We start from the raw sequence: 23059 nt of genomic DNA, 5'->3' as shown, positions 1-23059 counted from the left end.
CCACGAGCTGTGTGCCGTGGGGCAGGGGAGCAGGGAAGTGACCATGCTGAGCATGGTGTGAGCACAGGAGGGCTGGAGTCATTGTCTGTAATCTTAAAATGCTGTGGAAGGAGCAGGAAGGGCTGCTATGCCTTTGGTGTCTCCTTCAACACCTGAGGGTGCAAGAGCTCAAAGCCATCCTCACTTTTCCTCCTCTTTCCCCCGAGTACACAGGTTTCAGGCTGGTGAATGGCAGCACGGTGTGTTCGGGGCGGGTGGAGATCCAGGTGCAGGGGACCTGGGGAAGCCTCTGTGACTCTCACTGGGACGTCGCCGATGCCCACGTTCTCTGTCATCAACTCAACTGTGGATTTGCTGAGTCCGTTCCTGGAGGAGGGCATTTTGGGAGAGGAACCGGCCCTGTCTGGAGAGACAGCTTCCACTGCAACGGGACCGAATCCCATTTGGGACAGTGCCCTGTGACTGCCCTGGGGGCCTCCCCATGCTCACATGACAACAGTGCTGGTGTTTTTTGCTCAGGTGAGTGCAGGGAAAATGCAGGATTAACTGAACTTGCCCCTTGTGTGTCACATGGCAACCCGAAGCTGGGGAACCCATGGCAATGACAAACTGAATTTCTTCCTGGAGAAACTGTGGTTCCCCATGGAGGGACTGAAAGTGCTTTGTCTGTTCAGGCAGACCTCTTTGCCTTGTGAGAAATGAGGAGTGAGCACGGAGGAGACATCTCTGCCTCCCCAGGGCAGCTGGTTCAGGCCCCAGGGGCCACCACCAGGCCTGGGCTCCTCTGCTCCCCTCCTGCAGCTCAGGCTCAGGACAGGGCTGTGGGACACAGCTCCACTCACTGCAGCTGTGAAGGCCCCTCTGCTCCCTCCTGCATCACACAGCCCCATCTCAGACTGCAGAGAGCCCCGCAGACCCTGATCCCACCACCGGCAGGGGCTGCCGTGGGTTCGCCTAGCAGGAGCAATCCCTGGGGCTGAGCTGCAGAGTGGGGCTGGGATTTGCCCTTGCTTCTTGTCAGTATGAACCCAAACTCATTCTGTTTTATCAGAAAGGCCCTTGGCCGTCTGCTTCCTGCCAAGGACACCAGCTCCCAGGCCCTGATCCATAGGGATGCAGAGGGGCAGAAACGTGTGGGCTCTCCCCTGGCTGTCTCAGCAGGGGCCAGTCCCAGAGCAGAGAGGGGAGCAAGGCTTGGGCTCGTCCTGTCCATCACCCAGGCCTTGCACAGGCCCCTGCTTCCTCCTGCTGGAGCTGCTCCAGATTCATCATTAAGGACATATCTGGTGTCTCTGGGATTTGCGCTGACCTCCCACACTTTCCCATCTCTGTCCCTTCCTGAGAAACAGCAACATTTGTACTCAGCAAGGTTTAGTGAGTGGAGAAAAAGAAATCCCTGGGAAAACTCCCATCCTTGAGCTCCTTACTGTGAGCTGGATACAGCTGGGTGAGCCCCAGGGTGTCTGAGGACAGCAGAAATGGGAGACACACGGGAGGGTGCAGGGCTGTGCAGTGTCACAGAGGGTCCAGGGCATTTCCCTCTCTCCGGGCAGGACCCTCTGAATCCCTGCGGCTGGTGGACGGAGGGAGCCGGTGTGACGGGCGAGTGGAGATGTCCCTGCACGGGGCGTGGGGCAGAGTCCTGGATGACCAGTGGGACATGGACGATGCCAGCGTGGTGTGCCGGCAGCTCCAGTGCGGAGAGGCAGAGCGAGCCTACAACCCGCCGAAGCCCGAGCGAGGGACGGGCCCTGTGGGGCTGAGAAGGGTCCAGTGTGCAGGGGAGGAGACTCGCCTGGCCCTCTGCAACACCTCCCTGCTGGAGGCAGCGCCGGCAGGAATTGCTGAGGACGTGGGGGTGGTTTGCTCGGGTGAGTCGCTCTGACGGTCCCCGACGTGCTGTGCTCCCCAGGGCTGCGAACCTCTGACAGCCGGGGTTTCTCCTGTCTGCAGGGAGCCGGCGGGTCCGGCTGGCGAATGGGGCAGGGCGCTGTGCCGGGAGAGTGGAGATCTACTACCGGGGCACCTGGGGGACCGTCTGCGATGACTCCTGGGACCTGTCTGACGCTACCGTGGTTTGCCACCAGCTGGGCTGTGGGGTGGCTGTGGAGGCGGCCGGCTCTGCTCGTTATGGGGAAGGCTCCGGGCAGATCTGGCTGGACGACGTGAACTGCTCCGGGGGTGAAGCTGCTCTCTGGGACTGCCCTGCCGGGGCCTGGGGGCAGCACAACTGCAGGCACAAAGAGGACGCAGGAGTCGTCTGCTCAGGTCTGTGCAGGGAGCGGTGGTGGGAGCCTGGTGCCCGGGGAGGTAGGGACGAGGGAAGAGCAGGGCATGGTGAGACTGTCCCTGGCTGCCCCGAGCCCCCTTCCTGCCCCTGTCCTGGGGACACCCATGTACAGTCCCCATCGGACCACCTTGGGGTTACAGGGAGAGCACAGCTGTCTCCAGGGGTTAGAGGGGAGGGCACTGCTGCATCCCAGGGACTTCTCTCTGCTCCCCTGGTGAAACGGTGGCTTTTTGGTAGTGCCCTCTGCCTGTCTGAGCCCAGGGGTACTCAGAAGGGTTCCTGCCTTTGGTTGCTGCAGAATAGCCCGGGGGATTGTCATGGATGCTTTAGGTTTCTCTCTCCTCATCCCAAAACCAGCTTGTTCCCCCCACTTTGTGCCTTTCCTTCTAGAGTTCACGGCCCTGAGGCTGGAGAACAGCAACGGCTGCTCTGGGCGCCTGCAGGTTTTCTACAACGGGACGTGGGGGAGTGTTTGCTCCAACTCAATGACTCCTGACACTGTGTCTCTGGTGTGCAAAGAGCTGGGCTGTGGAGATGGAGGGTTCATTGAAACACATCTGCCGTATGGCAAGGTATCTGGCCCCGCATGGCTGGATTATGTTCAATGTGGGAAGATGAACAGCAACTTTTGGCAGTGCCCTTCTGCTCCCTGGGACCCGCAGTCTTGTGATGACCAACGAGAAGAGACTCACATCACCTGCAATGGTAATGCTGGAGCCACCTGAGCACAAAGGTTCACAGCAGGTCTTGCTCCCTGTTCAGCAAGGTGCAATGCAGAGAAAGAGCTTGGAGTGGCTTTTACTTTCATGCTGTGGGAGGAGAGGACGGGTGCTCGGGCAGAGTGGAGGTTTGGCGCCGCGGCTCCTGGGGGACGGTGTGCGACGACTCCTGGGACCTGAAGGACGCTGAGGTGGCGTGCAGGCAGCTGGGCTGCGGCCCCGCGGTGTCTGCCCTGGGGGAGGCTGCGTTTGGGGAGGGGACGGGTCCCATCTGGCTGGAGCAGGTGGAGTGCCGAGGGACGGAGCGGTCTCTCTGGGACTGCTGGGCCCAGCCCGGGGACAGCGGTGCCTGCCAGCACAAGGAAGATGCTGCCGTGAATTGCTCCGGTGAGTGGCAGTGCTTTGTCTCCTTGCTCCAGGACATGTTTCCCCAGCTGGGTCCTCACATGGCCCCAGAGCTCCTCAGAGCAGGGATGTCCCTGGGGAGGTCAGGTGTCTGGTGCCAGGTGGGGAGCTGCTGTTGTGGGGCTGGGTGTCCTCAGGCCTCTGCCTGTGGGATCCTGCAGCCCCCTGGGTGCATCCCCTGGGCTGCCTGTGCCGTCCTCCCCACGGCCCAGAGCAGAGGGCCCTGAGCCTGTCACAGGGACCCAGAGAAGGACAGTTCAGGTGGGACTCGTAGGGGACATCTGCGCGTGCGCACACACACACACACAAACACTCCCCTCTCTCTCTCTCCCTGCTCCACAGCTGCACCCAGGACGACAACGTCACCCCCCCGAGCAGGTAACCTCCCCTCCTCCCTGGGGCTGGGTCTCCCTGGGGCCGGGCTGTGAGCTGCAGCCCCAGGGAAGGGGCTCTGTGCTGGGGTGCAGAGCCCCAGAGAGGAGGCCCTGGGGTGGGAGCGGGTGGCTTTGGGGAGGGCTGTGATTCACCCAGCAGTGTGGGAGCTGCCCTGTGACCCACCCCTGTACCCCCATCGCTGCTGCCACATGTGGGGGTCAGGACTGGGGTGTCCCCGGGGCCCCCCTCCCCCAGGCCAGGGGCTGCCTCATCCATGTCCCTGCCCATGCAGATCCCTCCCAGGGCCGTGCGAGGGACAGCGGGAGAGTCTCGGTGCCTGTCGTCATCTGCATTGTCCTGGGGGCCCTGCTCTTGCTGCTCCTGGCCCTCCTGGTGGGGCAAGTGCGAAGTGCCAGGGCTCAGCGCAGAGGTGGGTCCTTCCCCATCGGTCCCAGGGTGGGCGATGCCTCTTGGCAGCCCCGCGGGTGCTGTGGGGTGTCTGTGAGGGGCGCAGATGGAGCTGGGGTGGGGGTGCTGCCTCCTGCCCTATTCACTGCCCCTTCACTGTCTGTCTGTGGGACACCAGCAACCAGGGGTGGAGAGAGTGCAGACGCAGGAGGAGATGGTGGTGGGTGAGGAGAGAAATGGCAGCGAGGGGCCGGGGGAGCCAGGAGCAGTGGGAGATGTCTGAGGATGCTGCTGGCCATGCTGTGGGCAGCGCTGGCGGGGATGCTGTGGGGCAGGAGTGGTGCCGGGAGGAGCACAGGGCAGGGGGTCTCTCAGTGCAGGTGTCCGGTCCCCAGGCTGCTCCCTCCGTCCATCCCTGCCCACCCGTGGCAGGGCAGGGCCGCGTTACGGACCCGTCTGGCAGAGAGTGGGGAGCTCTCCAGGGAGAGGAGCCACGGGAGCTGCTCCAGGGTCAGACCAGGGACTGAGTCGGGGCCAAAAGAGGCATTGAGCTGTCTCTGAAGGGACAGCGTGAGGGTGACATTGCCCCAGGCCATCTCCACAGGGACATTGCTGTCACTGGAGATGTGATAGTGGTACCTGGACAGAGCAGTGTGGCTGGGCTGAGGGGTCAGTGCTGGGCTGGCCCTGGGGAAGGGCTGGGTGACCACATCAGGCTCATTCTCCATGTCCCTGTGCTGACCCTGCCTCTGTCCCCAGGCTCCAGGAGGTCTCTGGAGCCCTTCTCTGAGGCCGTGTACCAGGAGATCGACTACAGCCTGACGTGGGAGAAGCAGGCGAGGTTTGGTCGTTCAGGTCTGTGTGGGTCCCTCCTGGGTGGGAGCACGTTTTCAGGGCCCTTTCCCCCTGCCCTGACCCAGGACAGGACCTTGGCAGCCCCTTGGCCAGTGGTCCCCACAGCACTGGGCCATGGAGTCTGTGGGGAGAGCAGCCCCGTGCTGGGCTCAGGAGAGGAGCTTCCTCCCCACCAGCTCTGCCCATCCCAGTCCGGGGCACAGCTCCTCCCTGCCTGCCCCACTGCACCCCAGGGTTGTTCCTGGGGGGTGAGGGAAGGGGCTGTCCCAGGGCAGTTCTGAAAGGCCCTTTGAGATGGGGTTTGTCCCATGGGAGCAGGACGAGCCCCAAGCCCTCTCCCTATGCAGTCCCTGCTGTGTGGGTCCCTGTCCCCAGCAGCGCTGGCCATGAGCAGGGTCAGCAGGGCTCACCCCGATAACACCCGCTGCTCCTCTCGCCAGGCTCCACTTCAGAGGGGTCCCTGACCAAGCTGCATCCTGACCCCAGGGACAGTGAGGAGGAGGATGGTCCTGGGTCAGCCCCAAGTAATGGAGGGGGAGGCAGAGGAAGGGTCGGTCTCTCCTCCCTATAGCTCTGTGACCAACAGCAGAGTCACTGGGTGTCACCATCGGGGTGGGGAGGAATCGCCCTGAGCAGTGACTCCAGAGCCATGCGGAGCAGGCGAGGGTCGGCCGTACCCGTCTGAGCTGGGTGCCTGTAGCCCTGTGCTCCACAGGGGACATGGTCGAGAGGGATCCCCACTGCCGCACACACGCTCCTGAGACTCTGGGGTGGGTGGGCAGGACACTGGGTCTCCTGTGGCCCTGCCGACACCAGCATCTCAGCCCCTTGTTCCTGCACGTCCTTCCTTCCTCTGCTCTGCGGGAGGGCTCTTCTCATTGCCACCAGCTCCCCTCTCCTTTCAGATGGCCTCATCCTGCCCAGAGGTGACCCAGCAGCTGGCTATGATGATGCCAGGGACATCTCTGACCCCGGGGAGGATCTTGTTCCTGGGCAGCAAGATTGGGAAGCGCCCAGGGAAGCAGAGGAGGGAGATGGGCCCGGGGAGGCACAGAGAGGTGAGGGGCAAATGCAGTGCTGCCGGCTCCTGGGGTGCCGTCCCCAGTGCTAGGAGAGTCGCTGCATACTGAGAGCCCAAGAGGAGCGAGAGAAAGGGGATTGACAGCCCAGGAGGGGCACGCGCACAGGGAAAACTTGCACAATGCACCGGCCTTGCTGCTTCCAGGGGGGAGCCTGCACTCCTGGGGAAGCGATGGGGCCCCTGGAGCTGGGAGAGCTGCCCCATCCCTGCTCCCCGTGGACACGGGATACGATGATGCTGAAGAGGTGTCTCTGGCACATCCCCATGAAGACACCAAGGTTGTGAGAGTGGACCCTGGTGCCAAAAGGTCCCTGAGCCCAGGGCCAGGAGAGACCACCCCTGCCATGTGGTTGGGTGCACCTGGGACAGAAGAGAGGTCTGAGCAGCTGGGAGAGCCGTGAGTGCCAGAGACTGGTCTCCCTTCTCCCACTGGTAGCAGAAAGAGCTGGGCATTTCCTCTATTTTCATTCCTCTACTTTTACACCATGCATTGGTATTTGTTGTTATTAAAGCCGTTTGGAGGTTTGATCCAGAGCTGGTGCTTCCCTGCCCAGGTGTCGGGGTGTCTCCCTGAGGCTGATCAGGGACGGCGAAGCACCAGGAACCAGCAGTGGGGAAGGGACAGGTCTCGGGAGCAGTGGGCTCTGAGACAGGCTGTGTGCCTGCAAGTGCCTCTGGTCCCTGCAGTGCGGGAATAGTGAGCAGTCCAGCTGGAGGATATTCCTGCTGGCAGAGACATTTCCATCCTGCAAACCACACACAGAGCTTCCAGCCAAAATGGGTCTCTCTGCAGGGTCCCGTAATGCCCCTCTGGGCAGGGAGGTCCAGTCTCCTCACCCCAGGAGTACCCCTGCTTGCTCTGTTCCTGGGGCTCTGCCTGGGCCACCCTGGTCCCAGGCATGGAGGCCACCGCAGAGCTGCAGTGACAGGGTTAACCATGGGCGGTGGCCCCACAGCAGTGAGCCCGGAGCTGCCAGCAGGGCCCTGAACATCCCAGGCAGCCCCAGAGGGGCTCATCGCCTGGGGATCACCTCCCCACAGTGGTTGGGGGCAGCTCTGCTTCCCACTGCCCCCGCACACGGCGCAGAGCAGCTTGTTTAGGTGCCCGGGGCTGGGATTTCCCCTCCTCTGGCTCTGCAGGGACTCCCATTTCCAGGGGCTGCTCCTGGCTCCTGTGGCCCTCGTGGACTCCTGAGCACTCCTGGCACAGCCAGGGACTGAGGCACCAGGGCCAGGACAGTGCTGGGACCCCCCTCCTGCTCCCATCCTCCCCCACCCCTCTGCCCTGCCGCTGCTGGGCTGCGAGGGCAGAAGAAGGAGCTGCCTCGCCTGGGGCACCAGGCTGGGTCTGTGCAGGGCAACATCTGTGTGCAGGGCGCAGGGGACGGGAGCAGGCAGCCACAGGAGGGGACGTTTCCTTCAGCAGGGTGGGAGGCAGAAGAGGGAGAGGGCAGTGGGCTGGAGAAGGGAGCCCCACAACACGCAGGCTCCAGCCCAAAGTCACGGTTCAGCCCCTGGCCTTGTGACAGGCCCATCCCTGAGGATGCTCACAAGGGCATATTTCCATGATAAGATTTTTTTTTTTTCCTGGCTTTTTTTCCTTCCTACACTGCAGTTATTTATGTTCCCTGCTTTTTCCTTTGCATTTTTTTCTTTCCTTCCTTTTCTCTTCCCCCTCACCCTACCACTTATGCATCCCTCCCTCCACTTGTTTACTGATTGCAGCCTTCCCAGCCACAGGAAAGCATGGGGCCATGCGACTGCCATCAGCTCTCCCTGCCCAGCTGCCCCAGCACAGCTCGCCTCTCCCCCTGCAACGGGCACCGTCAGGCCAGGAGACAAAATCAGACCTCTCGGGGAGGCAGAGGATAACGCCCCCAGCCCCAGTGCTGCCCAGCGCTGGCTCTGCTTCGCAGGAAGGTTTCAGCTCTGGGTCCCAGGAGGGGCAGCTCTCTTTGGCCCCAATAGCCAAGCCACTGCCTGGCAGTGGGGCTGTGTGAGCCCCCTGCACCCCCCAGCTGGGGCAGGGCAAAGCCGGGCTCCCTGCTGGGAACAGCCACGTCGGCAGCAGTGCGAACAGCAGGATCCTGCCCTCGAGGAGAGGAGGGAGCCAGCAGCTGTCACCAGCACCCTCTCCAGTGGCAGCGGTTCCCCATGCCCCACTGGGAGCTCCTCCAGCCCCACGCCCTGCACTGACCCTCCGCGGGCAGCAGCATGTCCTGGGGCTGGGGACATCTCGGCTCCTCTCCACGACAGAGCGCTGGTGCTGGGGACCTTGCAGCAGAGCTGGGCTGTGCGTGCAGAGCAGGGAAGCAATTGTGGGAGGGGACTGGATCCCCAGTGTAGGCATGAGGGAAAAGTTCCAGTGCGGCTGATTGCTACGGAAGGCTAGGCTTGCTGGCCACGATAGTGGGGTCCGACCCCAGGTGCCCACTGAAAAGTTCGGAGCCAAATCAAAGCAAATTAAATAAATAAGTTTTAATGATGCATGTGCAGCAATTACAGCTCAAGCTGGGTGCCTCTGAAGAGGGACCCCAAACAAAGAAATCCCTGGGCAATTATAACTTTTCCATCTAAGCTTTCCACCCCTCATGCACTAGTTCAGACCAATAGTAATAGTCAGGTCTGGGGTCCCATGCTCCTTATTGCGTCTCATCATTGTCCCTACGCAGGATGTTTCTTTCCTTATCTTTACTGTTGTGATTTCTGCTGATGGATGTGTCTCCGTTCCTTGTTGGGTCCCACTGTTGTCTCTCAAGGTCCTGAGGAGGAAGAAGTAATTCCAGACCACAACTATTAACACTGCCCCAGCAGGGAGAGGAGGCTTTGTCCCTCAAGGTCCTCATGCTCTGCACTGGTCTTATTTCAAAGTCTTGACATCCTCCCTTTCGGAGGGTGAGACACAGGAACACAGACTGCTTGTGACTCCCTTACCTTCCCAGCTTGAACCAGCTCTGGGGCCCTTTTCTTACCGAACTAGGTGAAAGTTCCTCATGTTATCTGAGTGTGACCTAAAGCTTCTGCAAATTTAGCTCCTCATGCTAAGCAATTTTTATATAAGTTGTGCTATGCAGCTACCTCTAGAGAGTTTCAGTTCAATAATTTCCTTAACACTGATGGTGACAATGGTGGTGTCAGCAGCACATCCCTGAAGCAGTGGGGCAGGGCTGGGGTGACTCTGGGAGTTCTGAGGGGAGCCGGGGCTCAGGCACCACCTCCAGCCCCAGGACCTGGAGCCTCCCTGATGGCAGCCCCTGCCCCGAGACAGCCCCCTCCCTCCCAGCTCCTGGCCCATCTCTCCCTGTGGGAGAGGCAGGGCTGAAGCCTGAGCCCCAGCAGGAGCAGGGGTGTCCCGTGGGGACGGGAGTTGTGTTTTCAGCACCCATGTGCATTACCCACCTTCATGGGGTCTCACTCTGTGAATGCTTTTCTCCCACTGGCTTCCAGCAGTCGGGGTACAGAAGAGCAATGCAGCTCTGCTCAGCCCCACAGCCCCTCCGCTGTGGGCTGAGCACCTTCTCAGCCAGCCCCAGGGCTGCGCCAGCCCCTGCCCTGCCCTACAGGGAGATGTGGGGCCGGGCTCAGCCCTCAACCGAAGGACACACTCTCCCTGAGGGCTGCCACGGGGACCCCTATGCTCAGCTACAGAAATGTCACTACACAGACACACATAGATTTGGGCCAGAGGTGGCCCAAGAGTGACAACATGATGACATGGCCCTGTTCCATCACCAGGATGATGTCCCTGGGATCCCCAGGAGATGTTTGCCAGGCTCCAGACCAGACCCACAATCCAATCTCTTGCCTTGGCTGTAGGAAACTCTACACCTGCTCTGAAGGTCCAGGTAGAGCAGACAACAGGGGCACAACACAAGAGCACAGGGCCATAACAAGAAGGTGATGGATCAAAGTGATCCATGTGCTTCAGAGACGTTCATGGTCAGAGTGTTGGTCTAAAACAAAAGTCTAATTCTTTGGGATCTTTTGCTTAGGGTGATGCTCATGTGGGGAATCCAAACCTCTTGGACAGGATTGCTGGTTGCTTTCCAGATGCTGATGGTAGTCTCTATCACAGATGTCCTTGCAACAGCATCTTCAGCTGGATTGGGTGGGAATCCTTGAATGGGATTGTTTCATGGCATCCTTATAATCCAGCTGGCCCAGGGTCCTACATGACTCCTCCAAAGCATACATGATCCATTTCTGTTGATATAGGAGCATATCGGACAAATCTGAACATCATCCTTGTATCACAGCTGTAACTTTACTTCCAAAGATCTTACCACAGTGCAAAAGAAGTGACATCATCATTCCAGCATTGTTCCTCTTTACCTGCCTGTCCCTCTCCCCTCCCCTGAGCTCTCCTTTGCATGGGGAACATTTTCTGACCTGCTTCATGACCTCACAGTGCCTGCCTGCCACCCGATCAGATTGCTGCAATAGAAGTGACTTCACAAGAAAAGGTCCCAGCCATGTCACCTCGGCCATCTTCAAGAGCTCTCCTCTCCCCTGGGAGGCTTTCTCATCACCTTGATGACCTCAGAGTGCCTACCTACCTGCTGCTGGCCAACCAGGCTGCAGTCACAGAGGTGACCTCACAACCACTATGCCAGCAGTGCCACAGTCACCTGCCTCTCCCTCCTTCCAGGCTCTCCCCTCTACCTTATGGGCTTTGTCATGCCCTTGATGACCTCACATGCCTGCCCATCTGCTGCTGGCCAATCAGCTGCTGTGAAAGGAGAGACCTCACAACCAAACCCACCAATGCCACCTTCACCTCCTCCTCCCTCTCACCTCCTCCCAAGCTCTCCTTGCTGCTGGGCAGCATCTGTGATGCTGTTGATGACCTCATAATGCCAGCCTGCCCTCTTCTGGCCAATCAGGTAAGTGTAATGGAAGTGACCTCACAAACAATGCACCAGCCATTATGTTTTTGCCTGCCTCTCCCACTCCCGCTTCCACCTCCCCAGCTGCTAAATCAGCTCCCACCACTCATGGTGACCCCAGTGCCGTAATTACAGCTCGAGCTGGGTGCCTCTGAAGAGGGACCCCAAACAAAGAAATCCCTGGGCAATTATAACTTTTTCAAATTAAGTTTCCCACCCCTCACGCACTAGTTCAGACCAATAGTAATTTTTAGGTCTGGGGTCTCTTGCTCCTTATTGATTCTCATCGTTGTTTCTAGGTAGGCTGTTTTTCTGCCTTATCTTTACTGTTGCGGTTGTGCCACTGATTTTCCTGTTCACACCTCTGTGTGTATAGAGATGGGTGTTGCCAAGGAGTGTTACACTGGGAGGGAACGGGGAGGGGGATCAACAATGTTGGTATCACCACCAAGCACAAGGCACACACTTTATTATGGCTAAAATACAATAAATCAGGGTTTAGTGAATGCTGTCCATTCTGCCCTGTGTCATCCTCCAAAGAAAAGAAGAAAGGGAAACATGAACAGCCACAAATGGATCCCGAAAGCTTTCCCAAAGCATCTCATGGCCATGTCTCCACCAGCCCCCTGATGTGCTGGGAGCCTCCCTGCACCTCCTCTCCTTGCAGAGAGTGCCCTTTTCTGCTCCCAGGAACTGACCTTGAAAACCCAGAGGGAAAAGGGAAAACTCCCCTCCCCACACCAGATGGGAGTGTGCAGGGCTGTTCAATTCAGCGCTGCCTGCAAGAGCACAGGACACATCGTTCAGACTTCTCCCTGCTGCTCAGCCCTGATGTTCAAAAACAAAACCAGAAGTACAGCAGAGCATGCTATAGCTGGATTTGTTTTATCCAAAGTTGACACAAACTGAAAACAACAGCATGGCGATGAGGTGGCCAAGAGGTTACAGCGATGCACTGCTCATCTCTTCTGCACTGTGCACATGGGCTCAAACCCCCTCCTCATCAAAGACGCTCCTGTTTCTGGCTCCAGACCAACCTGCAAGAAGTCTTTTGGGGCAGTGGCAGTCCTGCAGTCACTGTCCCTACAGACAAGCATTTTCAAGCTCATTCTCAAAGGTGGCAAGATAATCACCTTGCTTGGGTGGACAGACCCTTCCTCTCCTCCCTCCTCTCACTTGAGCTCAGTCCCAACAAAAGCCAAACTTCTCCGGAGGTACATCCCTGGGGAGCCAGCTCTGGGACAGCACATCTGCTGGTGGCTGGGACATGCATGTTGCTGTGGGATGTCCTTTCTGGACTATTTGGAATGGCCAGAGAAGCTGAAGAGCAGCACAGAGGGTGCACATGTGTCCTGTTGAGCCTGAGCTGAGATGTTTGTGCTGTCTCCTTGCCTGATGGGAAGGACAGAAGAGGGAACAGTGTGCGTCCGTGCTGGGTGGTCGCATCTGTATATCTCATTACTGAACGGGGAGAAGGGAGGCTGCAGTGCCATGGAGCAGTGAAAGAGGATGGCTGAGTCCCTACTCCAGTGACTGTGTAGGGACGTGGGAGCGATTCAGACATCTGCCTGATGTGCAGACAGCTCTGCCAGAGACCCCCGTGGCAGGGTCAGTCCTTCATCCACCCACAACATCGGGTTAGAGGACAACTCTCTCAGTCCAGTCTGTGTTTGATCTTTGGCCTGATATGTTGGCTGGAGAGAGGCTGAGACTGCAGGCAGAGCAGGATGTCCTGGGTTGCAGTCACAGCTGAGCTCCTGATGGGAGAGCAGGGTTCAGCAGCAGCAAGAGCTGGCAAGAGCTGGCAAGAGGGGCAAAGCAGCTTGTGGGGTTGCAGGAGCAGGGCTTCTCCCTCTGAGCAGGGACTGGGGGCTGCAAAGTGCTGCAGCTGGGATGGCCATGGCAGCCTGATGGGGGAGTAGGTTTGGGTAAGGGAAGTGGGGAGAACTGAGACGTTTGTGCCGTGAGCAGGTACTGAAGGGATAGAGAACACATAAGCAAAGCCTGTGTGCAATGTTCAGGAGCTGTAAAAATAAATAAAAAAGAAAAAGGAAATTTGGAGAGCAAAACTGACTGCCAGTCTTTGATCTGGGGCTGTTGTGAAGTCATGGTTTTACAGTCAGGTTTCACCCTCCCTTCTAGATCCCAGGGGAGTCACTGCATTTGTGCCCTGCCTTGTGCCTTTCAGCAGGAAGGAGCTGATGCAGAGGGATGTTCATTAGAGGTCCCAGACAGATCCCTCTGTGCTTCTCCTCCACATCAGATCCTGCTGTTTCCTTCCCTTTTACACCTCTGATTCCAAACACCAGCTCCAAGAAATCTCTGGGCAATTAATCATAACCAGGGATTCAGCATTTTTTAGGACGCAGCTCACGCTGAAGTCTCTGCTCCATGGGCAGCTGCTTAAACGGCCTCCTCCCTGCGACTCACGTTCAACACTTGTCCCTCTACATCTGCCAGGCCGGGACGCCAAGGACAGCCCCCACTCTGCACTCTGCTTTGTCTCTTGGCATACAAATCCCCTCCTTTTCCACAAATCCAATCTTTCTCCCTCTCAGGTCCACTGCCCTTCGGAGGGCAAGGGCCAGGCTGCCTACTCACCCCTCTCGCTCAGTCAGACATCTCCCATAGCATCACAAATGAGGGGAAGAAATTGCCATGGGCAGAGCAGGAACTTTTAATGCAACCCTACTGTGAGCTTTGGCAGCTCAGACCAAATGATCCTAAACACCCCTGATGACCTCAGCTTTTACTTTCAGCATCAGTGCTCATGGCCTCGCTTGAGCTTCCCCAAGGCCCCACAGCCCAACTATGGGCCTTTATTAACACCGGGACTTCACTTGGACCACAGGCCCCGTTCCTGATGGTTCCTTGCCGCTTACAGATGTCTCTGGAAAACATCCCCAGAGGAAATACTGGGGTTTCTTCAAATGAGTTCTCCAAAAATCCTCTTCTCTCTTCAGTTGCCTTGTTTATCTCTTCAGCAAAATATACAGGAGAGGGAAATCTTCCCAGGCGTTCAGATTGGAGGAAAGACAAGAATCCCCTCCCCCATGACTCTGAAGTGATATTCCATCTGGAGGGCCACAGAAAAGAGACAGCAAAGCTTATTACTGGCATCTGTTATTTTCCAGTGCGCAAAGGTCGTTTCTCATCCTCTCTTCTGCCCCTTGTCTTGAGCCTTCCTGTCAGCACTCTTATGCCCTTAAGCTAATACTGGCAGGTCCGAAAGTCATGTTTTTGATCTGACCAATGAGCTAAATGATCACTGAGCTAAACAGAAACTGTCCATCCCCTATCCCTGAAAGGTCCAGCAGGTACATTCCTCCTAGAAACAGGGCCAAAGAGGGGCTTCTAATGTGCTTCCTGAGAATGCAGTAGTGACAAATGCATTGTAAAACTAGAGCATGACCTGCACTTTTAAAGCAAGGCCCAGACAAGGTTGGTCAATTGGCCAAATGAACACGCAGGAAGGGATCTTTCATGCCCACTGCCCATAGAACTGCACTTTTCCACATGTCCGTATGGCACAAGGAGGACCTCAGTCAGTAGCACGTACCTGTCCTGGCCACCTCTGGATTTTTTTAAAACCAGTTTCTCAGGTGGGGGCATGGCTTCAGCATGGTCCTTCCTCCTGCCTCGCTCCACCTTCCTTGAGGACCTCCCTTGGATGGCTGGGAGCACACTGAAAATAGACATTGTGGGGAGGTGCTGTGAGCACAGGGGCAGTTGGGTCTCTGTCCTGTACTCACAAGCTGGGCACCTGCTTCTGCAGCAGAAAGCAGTTCTGCAGGAGAATGATGTGGGTTTGACTGACTGTGTTCACATCAACAGAGACAGAGATCACCCCCAGATAAAACGTCCATGGCTGCAGGATGTGCCCGCAGGAATGTGCAGCATGCCCAGATGCAGGCTCTCTCTTGATGCAGCAAAGAGAGGAGCAGGGTCCTTTACAAAGACAGGCTCCAAGAGACACAGTTACCCCATCCTGGCAAATGCATGGTGCCAGCTACCATGTGTTTAGGTATGGAGAATTGATTGTTCCTGGAGACCCAGTGTCAGAGAAGGAGAAAGTGGTCAGGGGTGTAAAGGCATTCCTGCCATTGAAGGATCAGGAGTCACCCTGACATGTGATAAAAGACATTCAGAGCTGCTATGAACCTTGCGTCCAGAGGAAACATCTCACCCAAACAAGCACAAAGGTGCAGTGCCACCTTCATCCATTCCTCCAAGTGTCTCACCTGCCATGAGGCACTTTTCCCTCAGCTTTCTTCCCCTTTCCATTCTTCATATTGTCAGCTGTTATTTTGGGTGGAGGATGTCTCCCTCTCAAGAGGAGGCGCTTGGCGGGAAGATTTCCTGTAAGCAGGAGACAAGAAAGCACTTCAGGACAGCGTTGCAGAGACCTTTTGAACAGGAAAGGATATGCAGATCTGCTCAAGCCTGTGACAAAACTGTGCGGCCTCAAGATGATTCCTTTCAAGCCTTTCAAGCCTTGTTTCCTGGGTGGTCTTGGACCCTTCCGGACACTGGCTTCTCTCTGTCTTTTAGTTTTTTACCATATATTCAAGATGGCTTTTCTGATCAGATGACAACACATTGAGTCCATGAAATAGCTCAGCCCCTCCATTACCAGGCACAGTTTAGGATTCACATTGCCCATCGACAGTCTTCACATGGCCTCCCTTCTGCACCAACACCTCAAATGGAAGAGCAGTTTGCAGTGCACACCAGGGCACTGAGTCCCATGGAAATGGGGGGAAGTTTAACTTGGAGGTATCAAATGCAGGTGGGAGTGTTGGGCTGCCCTGAGGTCTTGTTCCCTCAGGAGTCACTTGAGATTTCCCATTTTGGGAAAGCAGCGTCACCTCTAGTGCCTCATGCTACCGGAGCCATTACACTGTCACCTCGGCTCCAATGCCCTGCAAAAGAAGACAGAAGGAGAAGGCACAAACCCCTGCCACGAATCAGCTGTTTCATTACCTTTCTTGCCACTGGAGTCATCTTTTCCCATCTCCCGTTCCTGGGTGGACTTCACAGCTGCCACAGATGATTTTTTAGCTGTACTCTCAAACTTGTACCTGGAAACAGGAAAAGGACACCAGTCTAAAGGAAGGGCACCATGCTTCCTTTGCACCTTGTATGAATAATGGGGACACAAGGGCATTTGGGAGCTACTGGGAAGTCCCTCTTTTCCCAAAGCAGAATATGCAGAATATGCCAGATGTTGGAGGAGCATATTAACAAGCTGAGTGACATCATGAAGACCTCCAGCACCTGGAGGGGCAGGAGCTTCCTCATCAAGCTCTTTGAGGGCTTCCCTAGCCTTCCTGTGAGAAAGCTCTTTTTAACCCAAATCCTCTGTGCTGCTGTTGTGACCATCTCTCATCTCCTGTTCATGTTCGTGTCCAGGCAGAACACACTAGTCTCCTTTCCTACAGCTTTCCAGCACCATTTCTAATTCCCATCTCACCCTCCAAATTGCTTGCAGGCCCTCCCAAGCTCATGTCCATGCATCTGTGAAAAGGAACCTCCATCTCCCAGACAAGGAATGGAACAAAGCACTGAGCATGACGGGAGCCAGGACAAAGCTCTCCAAAACCCCACTGGGCACAGGCTTCACTTTGGCCTGGACAGGCCTCCCACAGAAAACCTTTGACCCAAGAAAACATATTCAGGACACATTTGACTCATGCAGGTCTCTCAGAAGACATGAAAATGTACCAAAAGAGCAACTAGTAGGGACCTGTACTTCAACGCACATTTCAAAGAGTTACTCTCAAATGACTTTCTGAACAGTCTTCACAGGCAGTGGCAACACACTGCTACCAAACATGTGGTGAGAAGCTGCTCGCTTGGCCATCCAGGGGCTAAGAAGCAAACATACTCACTCAGGAAAGACAATGACATGACCAGAATGGGTCTGGGAAGCAGCAGTTTCTGTGCCCAAGAGGACTGAATTCCTCATCTCTGGCATCTGCAAAGGTGAGAGACACATGTGACATGATGCCAGGAAAATTACCTCAGTGCTCACAAGGGCATTGAAATTTTCCACTGCTCAGAGAAGAAGCTGCCTTGCTAAAATGCTGAATTTCACTGTTCCTCACAGCAGCCCCTCAGTTATGCAGTGTGGGAGCTGGAGAGAAATTAATGAGAAAGGGTAAGAGCACAGTCAGGCTTCTTGCAAGTGTGAGAATCCAGAGACTCAGTCAGGAGACTAGTTGTTTCCTAATGCAGAAGTCGATGGAGACAAGCACAGGGGAGGGCATTTCACTAGCTGGGGTTCCTGGCCGCTGTGTTTTCCCTGCCAGCTGGAGCTGATGCCTCCTGAGCTGAGAACAAAGGGGTCAGACGTGGGATTAACCCCACAGTCTCTCCTAACATTCAGAGAGCTGCCTCTGCACCAGGGAGGAATAGAGAGACACAGCCCTTCCTTTCTCTTTACACAGTGGGTAACAGCTGGGAGGACCAAACCTCTGCTCTGTGTTCAAGGGGCAGCGGAGGGTCCTGCTCTAGGACCCACGGCAACAAAGGCTGGAGTAAAGGCTCTGGCCCAGAGAATGGACTGAAAAGACACCACGGACTAAGACAGAAGAAAGAGACAGAGCTGGGAAGCCGGGCTGGGCTACAGCCTGCTTGCATCTCTGCCTTAACCCTCGAGGGGCTCAGCTCAGCCTGCTTTCACCTCTCACCTTTCCAGCTGCACCTGAAAGACCAGCATGAAGGACAGGGCTGCACTGGAGACCTGGGGAAGGGCATTGGGCTCCAACGATTCTCTCGGTGACATGCTGCAGCCACCACTAGCAGCGTGCAGATGCACACATTAGGACAGAAAGACCCCCTTCATGCTCGTGAGACTCCAGGGCACTGGCAAGAGCTGGTCAGCACAACTAGATCAACACAGCAAGAGCAGCAACAGGAGTCTGGTCCCATCTGGGCCTTGCTCTTCCTATGCCTCTGCTTCCTACCCACAGAGGGGGGTGAGCAATGATTCCTGCAAAAACAAACCTGCACAGACACAGAACTAGAAATGCTACAGAGCAAGAGGACAAGGGTGATATTCTGACCAGCTTCCATATGGGAGAGATGAAATACACTCAGGCACTCCAGCTGCAAAGAGAGAGGACTGAGGTCAGCAGAGATTTGCAGAGATGTCGGACATCCCTGCTGGCCCAGGCAAGGGGAGAAGGGATCACTCACTAGTCCTCACTGCACTGTAGTGCAAGAATGTCCCATGAAGGAATCGGGCTGAGCTTCCAAAGGGACACACAGAAGTACTGTGACACAGCTTAAAGGGAAACTGCTGAACTCTCTGCTTTACCATCCCAGGCACAACCAAAGGAGATATGGGATCACTAAAGGGCACTAAACCACGGCTTTCTGGAAGAAGGGAAGTCTATTGGGAAAAAACACACAAGACCTACCCTTTTCTTGCACTTTTCCCTTGAGCACATGGAAATGGGCTCCTGGGCTGGATGAATCTTTGGGCGGACCCAGAACAGCTATTCCCAGGGTCTCCTTTGTTGCCAAGTCCTCTGAACGCTCAAGACAAACTGTCCAGGGAGCCGACATTACTCCAGGCCAGGACTGCCCATGTCCTTAAACAGGTCACAGCAGGCCAACAGAATTGCAGTCACTTGTGATTTCAAAAGGATGACAGGTAGCGCTGGAGAAATGGAAAACTTACCCCAAGAAGAGCTTCTACCAGCTGCTCTGTCCCATTCAGCCTTTTCAGAAAGTCTCTATAAAGTCTCATTTTCACATCTCCTCCTTGAATAACAAGCATGCCAATGTCCTTCAGCACAAGGGCAACATTCTTCCCACTCTCGAGGCAGTGGGAGAAAAGACGCAGGGTCTCTTCTACGCAAGCCTCCACTGTTTTCCGAGGAACAAAGATGTCCGAGGCTATGCAAGCATCTTTCAGGGGCTCAGAGAGCTTATGACCTAGGAAGCAGAAAAAGAGCAACAAAGTCACTAGAGAAGCAGGCTAAAACAGAGTGTCGGCAGCATTCAGGTCTTCAAGCAAGACACCGCTACAGAGCTGTCTTCTTTAACCTTCTGGGAAAGCTCATGTGGGAAGCTGATGTCATCCTTCCCTAGGAGAAGTTCAAAGCACTCTGCAAATGGCTGTGCCAAGTGCACAGCAATGCTTTCTTCCCTACAGAGATCGAAAGAAAGGGCCCTAGCCATCTCATGTGAACATGAGACACGCTGGAAGGACAAGGAGGGAAGAAAGGAGGCCAGCTCCCAAGAGGGCAGAGTGGATGCCAGGTACTTGTGCCCACACTCAGTGCATTCTGGGTTGGGAGACATTTAGCTGTGCCACACCACACAGTGAAAGAAAGAAGGAAAACACAAACATTGCACTACACCCATTCAGATCCTTCCAGCCCTCCCCAGCACTCTCAGAACTGCACAGCAAACATCCCTGCATTTGCTGCCAGAGACCCATCTCAAAGAAGTGCCAGACTGATGTTGACACCACAGAGAAGTTATGGAGTCCTTTGAAAGGAAAGACCCACTGCTCAGAGCTCCTGCTGCCCCACAGGTATCACCAATGTGCACTACAGCTGCAGTGCTCACAGGCATGACCAGCAATCACAGCAAAGCTGGCCTCTGATGGATTTTCATACAAACTATTGTCCCCATCTCCATTCCAAGGCTCTCTGCAGCTGACTTTGACCTGCTTCAAGGTTGAAGGAGAATGGAAGAGCCAGCATGAATGCTGGTATTCACTTCTACAAGATCCAGTGTGGCACAAACATGGACCAATGGTTTTAACTCAGTCTGATGAGAAGCAGCAGCTCCAATACATCTGGCATGTAGCCAGCTGTGAAAGCAAGTCAGGGAGAGAGGCAGTATAATTGTAATGTGCATGACGATGTCATGATAACTAAAAATTGAAGCTGTTCTCAGGACTTGGTGAAGGAATTCCAGATTTCTAACAGGCACTACTGAACAGCAGTTATGCACACCCCAGAGATGTCCCAAGGGGAAGCAAAACTTTCAGCCTTTCTTCTTACCAGGAGCATAGGTCTTATCATAGGTGAGGCCGTGAACCTCTGCAATATTCTTTGAAAGATGGAACACGGGTCTGCGAACACTCAGAAGACCACGCTTCCCAACACCAACTTGTTCGGTTACAACACCGATGGTCCCAAGGGGAATAACTTGGACTCCCTGAAAACAGGAAGGAAGGAAGAGAAGAATTATGAGACTGGTAGGTGGGCAGGCAGGTGACTTGTCAGCACATGGTGATCATGCTCAGTGCCCTGCTCAATCCTGCTGTACAAAGGGGACAGACAAAGCACTGGGCAAAGCTTTGGAGAAGCCTTGGAGAAGTTCTTCTGAAGAACTTTCCAGATGTTTCATCCCCTTCCTCTTCACCCTCTCAAAATTACAAGTCAGAGCAGAGCAGTCATCCCCCAGATACAGAAGATGCAGAAGAAAGTTTTCCTGGGCAGGCCCAGGATGGCAGACCCACCTGGTTCAGCAGCAGCTGCTGCACACTGTAGTCAGACAGACCTCCCCAGACATCAAGGGTCTCTGGAAAGTAAGTGAAAGACACATCATGCGCTGGGTGGGCCAGCTCCCAACCACTCAGCACATGCCTAACCAAGGAGATGACAAGTGCAAGCGTATTAAAACAGCATCGCCCTCCCCAAGCAGACCCCATTCCTGACAGGGGGCTCAGTGGCTGAGGTGGGGATTGCCTTCAGGTTATAACCTGAAAGCACCATTAAAGAGCTCCTCAAGGCCTTACCCTGGGAGGGGAGCCTTGGAACCCCCTGCCCACACTGTGTCCTGTGACCAACGTCCCAGAGCTCCATCCTCATCCTCCTCGCCCTGGGTCACCCCCACAGCAGAAGGTGACAAGGAAACAGCTCCTCTCCTCCTCCTCCTCCACACTTCACCGCAGCCCCACACTGCCCCGGCCTCCCCTCGCTGGCTCCCACTCAGGGCTCAGCAGCTCCTGGCAGCAGAGCAGTGCTGAGAGCAGCCCCAGTGCGTGGGCTCCCCTGGCCTTGCCAGGGTGTGTGGGAGAGGCCGGGGCCGCACAGGAGAGGGCAGCTGTTGCCATGACACGGGATGTCCCCTGGGAGCACAGCCCATGTCGCAGAGGGGGCACGGCCTCCCTCGCCTGCAGGGCCCCGGCCAGGGCTGGCCCTGCAGCAGGCAGGGGCTGCATGGGGCGGTGCGGGGTGGTGGTGGGGCGTGGAGCAGGGATAACCCCGCCGGGGGTGCCGGCTGGGCCAGGTGCTGCGGCTGCGCTCACCCGGTGTGGCCCCGCACGGGAGATCTGCCTGCGAGGGAGGGCAGGGGGCACTGCACCGCCAGCTCACTGCACACAGGGGTAGCACAGGCTGCTCTGGCTGCACTGCTCGCACCCCTGCACCAGGCATTGGCCTCATCACACCAGGCCCACAAACACTTAAACCAGCAGAACTGGAGCAGCATGGCAACCCTGAAGCCACATGGGTGGCTGACCCTTGCAGAGGGAGGGAAGGAGGGAGGGAGCAGCTGCAGGGACTTGGCAACAGGTTGAACGCAAGTTCTCAACATTTCATAAGGTGCCACAAGAACCATCTGTGAGACACAAGAGACACTCAGCGATGTTGTGCAGATCTCTGCTTTGAACAAACTAAAAGCTATGGCAGAAATAGCTAAATAGGTGAGGAAACACAAGATGGAAAAGCAACTCATACACCCACTTAAATAACTTACTGCTAAAGCAGTGGTCAGCAACTAGGTCTGTGAAAAAATCTCAGCTGCACACTTCCCCATGAAGCAGAAGGCAAGAGGCAAAGTATTATATCAACTCAGAGAAAGAGGAAGTCTTGTGGAAACTTCTACTTCAGGAACAGAGAGCAAAAACAGTCTCTGACGTTTTTTTCCTCTTTCCTTTCAAAAAGAATAGGAAACATTATAAGGATACTTTGGTCTTTCTTCAACAAAATCATTCCTTTCCACTGTTATGGTCCCAAACCCAGCTGGTGCTGTCACTGCTTGACTATCTCCCTTTTGTATCAGATGCACGAAACACTCCCAGAACAAAGCCGATATCCTTAACTGCACCTTTCCTGTCATAGAGAGAACATTGGCTGTCAATATGCTACTAAAGTTGAGCAGAGAAAATTGCAGGGGGTAGATCTGAAATGCAAATCCATTCCTATCAAAATACATTCTCAGTCAGCATGAGCTGCTATTTCAGAAAGTAAAACTCAAGGCAGCAAAACATGCCTGCATCCTCCAGTTCATCTTTTAGCCAGAGACATATTTCATGCTGATCCTTCCGTCACACCTCGCCAGCATCCGTCTCCCAGCAGACACAAAGCACAACCCAGCCTTCTCCAGGTGACGTCCAGGGATAACTACAAACAGGCTGAACACTGGGGAAGCTCTGGGGAAAGGAGCGGCCCCGGCAGGGCAGGGGCATCCCCCATGCAGAGGGGCTGTGTGGGGCAGGGCTGCTCACAGCTCCCGCTCGCCCCCAGGACACTTCCCCAGGGGCTTCTCAGGAGGAAGCTCCAGGCAGGGGTGACACCAAAGGCCAGGAGCTTCCCCCAGCCTCTGCTTCCAGGTCCCTGCTGCTGGGGTGGGGGAAGGAAAAGGAGCTGCCAAGCCTGGACAAGAGCCCCAGGCTCCAAAGCCCACGCAGAGACCAGCAGGTCTGCGAGGAAGCTCAGATGGTGCCGTCACCCCTCTCTGCCCATGGGCAGCACCAGCAGCAGCACTTTGCTGGCCCCATCAGGCCTGGTGTCACCTTCGGCCTGGAGCCACCACAAGCCCAACAGCCGGGATGGCGCTGAGAAATGGCCGCCGCAGCCGGCACCAAGCCGCGGGGCCACCAGGAACAAGGACGCAGGAGCCGGGGGTTCCCGCGCGGGTGGAGGCGGCCCCGGCCGTCTGGGCCTTCCCCAGCAGTTGCTCGCACCCAGCCGGGCCGTGGCGGCTCCGGCCGCCCTGCGTGCACAGCCACTCGCTCTGCCTGGCCCGTGGCCTGTGGGTGCTGGCGGCTGCTGCGCAGCGAACCGGGGCG

The 23059-nt window shown here is 56.1% G+C and overlaps 1 protein-coding gene across 1 annotated transcript in view; it reads left to right on the top strand.

Annotated features, from left to right (window-relative positions):
• The window catches only part of LOC135329404 (scavenger receptor cysteine-rich type 1 protein M130-like), a 66597-nt gene extending 55449 nt beyond the window's left edge, over positions 1 to 11148 (top strand). Inside the window, 13 exon segments of the mRNA XM_064517727.1 lie at positions 206 to 519; positions 1554 to 1871; positions 1954 to 2268; positions 2681 to 3099; positions 3102 to 3406; positions 3767 to 3792; positions 4082 to 4219; positions 4957 to 5052; positions 5493 to 5576; positions 5958 to 6110; positions 6278 to 6530; positions 10782 to 11016; positions 11104 to 11148. Coding sequence (XP_064373797.1) covers positions 206 to 519; positions 1554 to 1871; positions 1954 to 2268; positions 2681 to 3099; positions 3102 to 3406; positions 3767 to 3792; positions 4082 to 4219; positions 4957 to 5052; positions 5493 to 5576; positions 5958 to 6110; positions 6278 to 6530; positions 10782 to 11016; positions 11104 to 11148 — 2701 coding nt within the window.
• Positions 11149 to 23059: the final 11911 nt, after the last annotated feature.

Source organism: Dromaius novaehollandiae, chromosome 10, assembly GCF_036370855.1.
Source record: "Dromaius novaehollandiae isolate bDroNov1 chromosome 10, bDroNov1.hap1, whole genome shotgun sequence".
NCBI lineage: Eukaryota > Metazoa > Chordata > Aves > Casuariiformes > Dromaiidae > Dromaius > Dromaius novaehollandiae.
The sequence above is the reverse complement of the archived record's forward strand: the minus strand, read 5'-3'. Positions and strand labels throughout refer to the sequence as shown.